Genomic DNA, 10,028 nt, shown 5'->3' with positions numbered 1-10,028 from the left:
CAGGATAATACAATTGGTGCTATAATGTCATTGATTTTTGTGGCTGAGTAGAACTCCATGGTATACATATAGCACATTTTATAAATCCACTCATGTATTGATGGGCATTTCGTTTGTATCCACATCTTTGCAATTGTAAATTATGCGGCTATAAACATTCTAGTGCAGATGTGTTTTTTACAGAATGTCTTTTGTTCTTTTGGGTAGATGTCCAGTAAAGGGATTGCTGGATTAAATGGTAATTCTACTTGTATCTCTTTGAGGTAGCTCCATATTGCTTTCCACAGAGGTTGCACTAGTTAGCAGTCCCAGCAACAGTGTATGAGTGTTCCTATCTCTCCACATCCATGCCAACATTTATTGTTTGGGGACTTTTTGATAAAGGCCATTCCCGTCATTTGTGTAAAAAGGAAAATAGGAATATAGAAATTTATGTATAAATATGTAATATGTAGAAGGAAGTCTACACACACAAGAAATTGGTAACAATGGGTGCTTTAAGGAGGGGACTTCAGGAAGACTGGGGAGGAGCATTTTTCTTATGTTTGTTAGCCATTAGTCTATTTTCTTTTGAACAGTTTCTGTTCATGTCCTTTGCCCACTTTTTGATAGGGTTGTTCGATTTTTTCTTGCTGATTTTCCTGAGTTCTATATACATTCTAGTTATCAGCCCTTTATCGGATCTGTAACATGTGAATATTTTCTCCCATTCTGTAGGTTGTCTGTTTGCTTTCATGATAGTTTCTTTGGTTGTACAGAAGCTTTTTAATTTGATCAGATCCCATTGATTTATTTTTACTGTTACTGTGATTGCCTTTGGGGTCTTCCTCATAAATTCTTTGCTAGGCCAATGTCTATAAAAGTTTTTCCAACATTTTCTTCTAGAATTCTTACAGTTTCACACCATAGTTGAAGTCTGTTATCCACTGTGAGTTGATTTTTGCAAGGGGTGAAAGGTGAGTTTCCTGTTTCAGTCTTCTGCATGTGACTATCCAGTTTTCCCAGCACCATTTATTGAATAAGGATTCTTTTATCCAGTATATGTTTTTGTCTCCTTTGTCAAAGAGTACATGGTTATATGAGGATGGTTTTATTTTTTTTTTATTTCAGCATCTTACAGGGGTACAAATGTTTAGGTTGCATAAATTGCCTTTACCCTACATGAGTCAGAGCTTCAAGCATGTCCATCCCCCAGACCGTGCGCACTGCACCCATTAGGTTTTGTACAATGAAGCTATCTGAAATACAAGTGGATACTACTGGGTCTGAGAGCCACAATAATTTATTCAGGAATTACTAAAGATGTTTAAAAATGGTATACATATTAAAAATATCATTTCAGTACTGACACTGACCAAACAACATATATTACATTTGTAACTTAAAAAAAGGATGAGTAAAAACCATATTGGTCATGGTAAAGTAGGAATTAAGACTGAAGATGTTATAACTTCTGTTCTGTGTCAATGACTCTGGGAGCTTGTTCTCACCACTCATCATAACCTTCTGGGCTTATTACTGCATCAATGTTTTTATGTGTGTTTCCTTATCTGATTCTCACCACAACACTATCAGTAGACATTTCTTTTGTATCCACTTACAGAAGTGTCAGCTGAGGCTTTGAGAATTTGAAGAATCTTAAGGAACGTGTTCTACCCCAGTTGCAGATCCTGAATTTGAACCCAGGTCTTATGAGTCTAGAGCTGATGTTCTTACTCAGTTCACTCCATTGTGTTTCCTGCTTTGGTCCAAGGCTAAACTGAGCACTGCTGGGTCATATATTGATATTTTTTGCTTTGTAATAAGTGGGTGTTGACTGATCTCATGACCTTCTAGGGTTTGGTTGAATTCTTGTTTCCTTGGCAACGACTTATAACTGGATATGGGATTCATCGTGCAGACACCAGTAGGAATGACTGTGGAAATATAATTGAAATAATTGTTTTAAAGTAAGCCAAAGGACAGATATTAACATACGCCATTGTGTATTTGTGAATTTTATTTACATTTGATTCTTTCTGTTAACTCTAAGTGTCATTAAGAAACATTAGCTTATTTATGCCTCACAATGAATCCCATTTTTCTTTTTTTTTTCTATTTCAGCATACTATGGGGTACAAAAATTTAGGTTACGTATATTGCCCTTACCCTTCCCCTCCCCTGCCAAGTCAGAGTTTCAAGCATGTCCATCCCCTAGACGGTGCGCATCACATCACACTCATTATGTATGTATACACGGATCCCCTCCGCCCCTCACATCTGCCTGACACCCGATTAACCCATTTTTCTTTTATTCACCTATTTTTAAACGACCATATATATGTATACATATACAATTATTAACACATGCAGACATATATTATGTGTTAGTTGACTGATGCATTTCAGTTATGCATATAGATGGGAATACAATCATCCTGTGAAGTTGTGTCTACCTGTGGAAAATGAAGTCAATGGCTTGATAATTGTCTGGATGACTCATTCCAAAGCTTTCTGTGGGTAAGGAGATGTCTTTGTAAATGATATACTAGTAACTACAATTGGTAAGGGCACTTTATCATGAGCAACATTTTCACACTTTCAAATTTAATGCACATTATGATCCTGGTAACAGGTAAGCTATTAATATATACACAGCTCTCTGCTTTATAATAGTATCAAATAAATTTGAAATATGTATATCCTCAGTAGTTATACCTGATCAGACCTTACCACATTGTGTAAATAATTGGCAAATAATTAACAAACCCTCACAACTCTGTCTTACAAGCAACTTGTTTGTCTTCCTTTCCAATGTGTATATGTATATGCATGTGCTTATAGAAAGGTCACCCCTGCTCTGAAGTTCTTGCTGAAAGAAAAATCCATTCCTTTCCCTATTGATCCAGTGGATGCTGGAGCCAGAGGTTCTGTGTTCAAACCCCAGATCAAGCATCTGTTGTTTGCTTGAACTTAGCCTCTTTAAGCATGAGTTTCCCACCAATCTACAGGGACGATAGAACCGATCAGAGACTGTGTTCTAGGCAGTGGGTCCTGAGAAACACCTTACTTCACATCGTAACCATGACAATACTCTGGTATTGGCATTATTATTTTTATAAACTTCTCATTTTAAATGACAGATTAAAAATAAACTCAATATTTAGTGAATACATTTATGTATTAAGTTTACAGCTAGGAATTTTCCACAGATCATTCTCTTTTATAAAGAAAGACTAAATTCATTTAAAGGCCCAATACAGTTCAGACTTCAAAGACATATGTGAGGAGCAGCCATGATTTTCAAGAGGGTTTTAAACTGCACGTTATTTCTCCTTCTATTTGTAGGTGAGGCAGTCTCCAGGTTAGCATGTCCTGCTGGTCTCCTCTGCTCCCATTCCATGCCAATGGCAGGCTTCACTAATAAATTACAGTCTTCCTTTCCTAATAACTTGTAGGTGGCTTCAGAATTCTTCTTAATAATTCACTCCAGGAAGCCACTAGTAAATGATCAAAGCTGGTACTTGAAATGAAAACTATTTCTCGTCTCTACCACATGTGATGCTTTCCTTCTCCCATATTGAAACTTGGCCTCTTTTAAGGCATTCAATAATTTATCTCCACCTCAATTCTGTCTGACATTTCACTAGTACCTTCAACAATTTCTAATTTTGTGTTCTCAGTGAAAACAAAAACACTTAAGATAATTTTGTATATTGATGCAAACACTTATTAAGGACTATAATACTATAAATTGAACTGAAGCAAATTTTTCTTTGTCATAACTGCAGATGCTACATGCTGATCACTGTTGGAGGTGTCACCTTTTCCTTGGAAAGCATGCAAAACCAAAGCTTTGTAAATGAATTCATCCTCCTGGGGCTTTCACAGAATCCGAATGTCCAGAAAATCTTATTTGTTGTATTTTTGTTTGTATATATTGCCACCGTCGGGGGCAATACACTAATTGTAGTAACCATCCTCAGCAGCCCTGCTCTACTGGGTTCCCCCATGTACTTTTTCTTGGCTTTCCTCTCCTTCCTAGATGAATGCTACTCCTCTGTCTTCACCCCAAAGATGATCGTGGACTTCCTCTATGAGAGAAAAACCATCTCCTTTGAAAGCTGCATGATACAGATTTTTGCTGAACACTTCTTCAGTGGGACAGAGGTGATTGTCCTCATAGCCATGGCCTATGACCGGTATGTGGCCATTTGCAAGCCTTTGCATTACTCTTCCATCATGAACCGCAGGTTCTGTGGCATTCTGATGAGGGTAGCCTGGACAGTGGGCTTCTTGCATTCCATGACACAAATACTCTTCATATTCCAATTGCCCTTTTGTGGCCCCAATGTTATTGATCATTTCTTGTGTGACTTGCATCCATTACTGGAGCTTGCCTGCACTGACACCCACATCTTTGGCTTTTTTGCAGTGGCCAACAGTGGCTTTTTCTGCATCATAATCTTCTCCTTGTTGCTTGTTTCCTATGGTGTCATCTTGTTCACCCTGAGAACTCAAAGTTCCGAAGGGCGGAGAAAAGCTCTCTCTACCTGTGGATCTCACATTACTGTTGTGGTTTTGTTCTTTGTCCCGTGCATGTTTGTATACACACGACCTCCATCTACTTTCTCCTCTGACAAAATGGTGGCAGTAGTTTACACCATCCTAACTCCCTTGTTCAATCCTCTGATTTATACTTTCAGGAATAAGGAGGTAAAAAATGCCATGAAGAAAGTATGGAAGAGATTGGTGGTGGTTTCTGATGGAAAATAAAATATGAAACTTTTTTTATAAAGTCAAGGTAAAGAATAAAAACATCAAAAATATTCTTGGACAAAAAATTTAAGGGATATACCTATACAGAAAGAGGTAACATAATGTTATTACAAAGTGTTAATGGGTGTCATAAAATGATGTTTTCACCCTCTGATTCTCATAAACTCTGAGTTGGCAGCCCTATATCACATATGTAAATTAAAATGTGTTGAATTTTATATTTACTTAGAATCTAATAATAAAAAAAGAATGACAAGATAAATTACTTCATCAGACTGAATGTCATTCACTTCATCCATTGAAAAACCTTTTTGGAAGGAAGACAACAATATCTCAGAAATTAGGGACAGAAATTTACCCCAACTGTGCCAGTTGGAAAGAAGGTTATGTTTGGGACACTGATATTCATTTCTCTGAGGAAAAAAACAGCCAAGACTGAGGAAAAGTACACACCAGAGCATTCACGGAATCTCAGCCATAGGTGTTTGTGTTTCACATGACTCCATCATTTAATGTGGGTTTACTACCAACTGCTATAGAATTTGAGTCACTTGGTCAATTTCTTTTTTTTTTTTTTTTTGAGACAGAGTCTCGCTTTGTTGCCCGGGCTAGAGTGAGTGCCGTGGCGTCAGCCTAGCTCACAGCAACCTCAAACTCCTGGGCTTAAGCGATCCTACCGCCTCAGACTCCCGGGTAGCTGGGACTACAGGCATGTGCCACTATGCCCGGCTAATTTTTTCTATATATATTTTAGTTGTCCATATAATTTCTTTCTATTTTTTTTAGTAGAGATGGGGTCTCGCTCTTGCTCAGGCTGGTCTCGAACTCCTGACCTTGAGCGATCCACCCGCCTCGGCCTCCCAGAGTGCTAGGATTACAGGCGTGAGCCACCGCGCCGGGCCACTTGGTCAATTTCTTGAGAAACAACATGATTGATCCAGCCATGCTTACAGATGAGTTCCTCTTGGGTCTGGTAACCACCCTCTACCAACCAGCTATAGGAGAGGAAGAGGGAACCGACTCCACAAGGGAGTTAGCAGTGGTTTACCTCTTATGCAAGCATGATCTAAGGGAACACTTGAGAGACCAGGTTACTAGCAAACCGGTACCAAAACTGTAGATGTAGTGAGCTTACTTCCCCCGTACAGAGGAATAGAACCAGAGACATCAGAGACCAAATGGCAGATTCCAAAAGAGGATTACTTTTCATTTTATTTTGTGATTGAAATTTTCTTGCCTTTGTCTACCCATTGAAAATAATTCTATTTTAGGCCGGGCGCGGTGGCTCACGCCTGTAATCCTAGCACTCTGGGAGGCCGAGGTGGGCGGATCGTTTGAGCTCAGGAGTTCGAGACCAGCCTGAGCAAGAGCGAGACCCCATCTCTACTAAAATAGAAAGAAATTATATGGACAGCTAAAAATATATACAGAAAAAATTAGCCGGGCATGGTGGCGCATGCCTGTAGTCCCAGCTACTCGGGAGGCTGAGACAGGAGGATCGCTTGAGTTCAGGAGTTTGAGGTTGCTGTGAGCTAGGCTGACGCCACGGCACTCACTCTAGCCTGGGCAACAGAGTGAGACTCTGTCTCAAAAAAAAAAAAAAAAAAAAAAAGAAAATAATTCTATTTGAATAATTATCAATAAAATCATTCAAATGAAGACAGATCTCGTAAGTCATTCCCAAAGTTAAGGTTTTTTAGTCTCAGGTTTCCAAGTGTCTTCTGTAATAAAATTACTTGCAGTAAACCTTTTAAATTTCTCCTATCACATCAACACTAACAACATGCCTATTAATTGAGCATTATAGACAAAATCACTATGTGATATTTTTCTCTTTCCCTTAATATTCCATAACAATTCCAAAGTAGAAGAGTGTATAATATTAGTTTTCTTTCCCAGAAGAGATATGGCAGAGTAAAGGTAAGATTTCAGTGATTGCACATGGGGAAGTCCATGATGGATTAAGATTAGGACCTAAAACATTGTCTGAAAAATTTGTGCACTGCAGCAGACTAAGTGTGCAACAAGGGCTTACATGCTGGGGAGCTTTTCCTGCCTCCTTCCCCAGCTTGTCAATCATCTGTCATCGTAGAAAGGGCAGCTTCTTAATGTCTGTTTCCCTTCATGTAGAGGTTCTTATTGTTAAGTAGTTCCTTTATCCCTAAGAACTAGCTAGAGATTGATGGTCTCCTATCATTGAATCAATTGATTTATAAATCTGTGAATTGAAGACTTGACATACTACAAAATAAATCATTATTCTGGCCAGATTGTTGTGAACAACACAGATTCATGCCTGATCCATGAAACACTAAAATTCAAACAGATTTTAATTATTTGATCTCCCAACTTCCCAATGTGGTCTCTGCTAGTAATATACAAGGAAAAAAAGAAAACATAAAATTTAGCATACGAAAATACAAATACTGAAAGACATGTAACCAAACGTTTTTCATTCAAACTAGGTTCATGAACAGAATTTTACAAAATTCTCCCAACTACAGTTATTGCTTTAGCTTTCCATTTTATTTTATTTATTGAGTTGACCTAGACATGATAAAATTCATTCTAATAAGTTAGGTGTGGCCTATGATCATAAGATTTTATTTTCAGTTTACAGAGCAAATAAACTTGGGGAACACAGAAGGCAACATTTTAGATTTTACCATGTATGTTACACATATCCCTTCTGTTTATGTTCAATATAGAAAAATTTAGTGACAGAGCTACACCTGAATGCACAGGGGGCTGAGTAATGTAGGCTGTACTTGGTTGGTCATGACAAGTACCCATTTCTTACTGCACAGGAGGGAGAATGGGTTTTAGTTGACAATTATCAGCCCTGTCACAGGCACGCAACATCAGGAATATCCACAGAAATATTTTTCACTCAAAATAAATTCAATTTGACATTTATTGACAGCTTATTATTGCCAAGTACTATTCTAAGTAGCAGTAAAAAAAATTTTCTATATTCACGGATAACAATATAGTGGATTATGCTGGTCCAAAACATTCCATAGGAAGTCCTGAAGATTTGTGAGTTCCCCGACTTTGAAGATATTGCATGAATTTTTCTCCAACTAGGAATTGCCAGTTTTTTAAGAGAATGTTTGTATTTTGAATCCCTCTAGCACTATAACTTCCCTGTGTTCATCATAAATTTCATCCCCCAACATACACCCCAAATCCCCTTTCATTTGATCCTCTGGATCTCAGGTCAATAATAAGCAGAATTCTCTACCATTCCAATCTCTTATGTGAACATTTCCTTTCTTTTATTGCTTTTCTCTTTCTCCTCTCCATGTTTCCACTTAAGTGAGGCATGTTTCTTCTCCCATAGTTCTCATGCTAAAGGCCTCCAGATGAGACTTCATTCTGATTGCTTCTCACTGCTACTTCCAGCTCATACCCTTGCTTCAGTTCATGATTATTCTGATTTTCTAATCTAAATCTGACTATGCCAGACTCCACTTTTCCTTATAAAAATCATTCACTGCTTCCAGGATCATTTCCTCTTGTACCTTAAAGGTGCTAGCTCCTGGCTCACTGTCACTCAAAGTGGTTCTGCCATACTTCTTGGAGATTTCAAAATCCACATAGATGAACCTTCCAATATACTGCCTCCTAAATTGACCAATTGGCCAATTTCCTTCTCGGAATCTCATCCTTTAATCTGTTTCAGCTGTTCACTCCCATGGTCCTACCAGATGCCTTGTCATGACCATCATTTTAAAACTTTCTATAATCTCAATCTCATACTTACTAATTTTCAAACAATATCCATTGTTTCCAGCTTCCTTCTAATAGTGCTCAACTCTCACAATTCTTTAACGCATGGTGACATACAAACCATTGTTCCTGTCAACTTTTTACATGACCCCAGATACACTCCTGCCTAAGAAAGTATGAAAAATAATTCTCTGTGTCTCAATTATTCTTCCTGGAGGTATGTGCATGTCTTAGCCCCTCACTTCCTTTGGTTGGTTATTCAAATGTATCTTCTCAGTAATGCATTTTCTGACTGCCTCACCATATAGCAAATCCCACCGACTAACATTTTGTGACTCCTATTCCTACATTTCTGCTTAATTTTTCTACCTAATACTTATCATTACCTAACATGTCATATAGTTTATTTATTTTATTTATTGTTTATATACTAGAAAATAATTTATATAACGGCCGGGCACGGTGGCTCACGCCTGTAATCCTAGCACTCTGGGAGGCCGAGGCGGGTGGATCGCTCAAGGTCAGGAGTTCGAGACCAGCCTGAGCAAGAGCGAGACCCCATCTCTACTAAAAATAGAAAGAAATTATCTAGCCAACTAAAATATATATAGAAAAAAAAAAATTAGCCGGGCATGGTGGTGCATGCCTGTAGTCCCAGCTCCCCGGGAGGCTGAGGCGGTAGGATCACTTAAGCCCAGGAGTTTGAGGTTGCTGTGAGCTAGGCTGATGCCACGGCACTCACTCTAGTCTGGGCAACAGAGCGAGACTCTGTCTCAAAAAAAAAAAAAAAAAAAAGAAAAGAAAAGAAAAGAAAAGAATTTATATAAGGGTAAGTATTTTATCTTTCTCAAAAACTTTACTGTGACCTTAATGTCAGATGATTAAAAAAGAAAAAACTTTACTGTTAAACCCCAGTGCCTAAAATACGGCACAAAGAGATATAAAGGACATTGGAAACCAAGACAGGGAAAGGGTGGCAAGGGAATGAGTGTTAAAAAAATCACCTATTGGGTACAATAACCACTGTCCTGGTGACAGGCACACTAAAAGCCCTGACTTAAGCATTATACATGGCATCTATTTGACTAAAACATTTGTACTGCCTTAGTATTTTCAAATTTAAAAAACCTTATCTGTAAACAGGAAAAACTTCAAAGTGAATTGAAACCTCAATTGACTCTTCAAAGTGAGTGAACTAGGCAGAGACTGACTTTAGAAAGAGGTACTGAGGAAAAGGGGAAGGAGAATCACTCCAAGCACAGGAGCAGGACAAAGAAAGGAGGTCTGAAAATCAGTATTTGGTGGGGACAATGGAAAAAAGAAGTCACAAAGTGATCTCCTAAGAGATCCGAGACAGCTCCTATAAAATCCTTCTGTGATTTATATGGTCAGGGGAGCCATTTTCAGTTCTCCCACCTCTGCATTCAGGTCTGAGGCTGCTTTTTTATTCCTCCTTACTTCCCAATACCCTTCCTAGCCTCTGGTAACCATCACTCTACTCTCTGTCAACAAGAGGTCAATGGTTTTTAATATTCAGC

General features: G+C 38.3%; 1 protein-coding gene across 1 annotated transcript; it reads left to right on the top strand.

The window, feature by feature from the left end:
• The first annotated feature begins 3,819 nt into the window (after nt 1–3,819).
• Nucleotides 3,820–4,755, top strand: LOC138384433 (olfactory receptor 4C15-like). The gene has a single exon (XM_069469936.1). The coding sequence runs from the start codon at nt 3,820–3,822 to the stop codon at nt 4,753–4,755; it is 936 nt and encodes a 311-aa protein (XP_069326037.1).
• The last annotated feature ends 5,273 nt before the right edge of the window (nt 4,756–10,028 follow it).

The sequence above is a fragment of the Eulemur rufifrons genome, chromosome 6 (assembly GCF_041146395.1).
Source record: "Eulemur rufifrons isolate Redbay chromosome 6, OSU_ERuf_1, whole genome shotgun sequence".
NCBI lineage: Eukaryota > Metazoa > Chordata > Mammalia > Primates > Lemuridae > Eulemur > Eulemur rufifrons.
The sequence above is the reverse complement of the archived record's forward strand: the minus strand, read 5'-3'. Positions and strand labels throughout refer to the sequence as shown.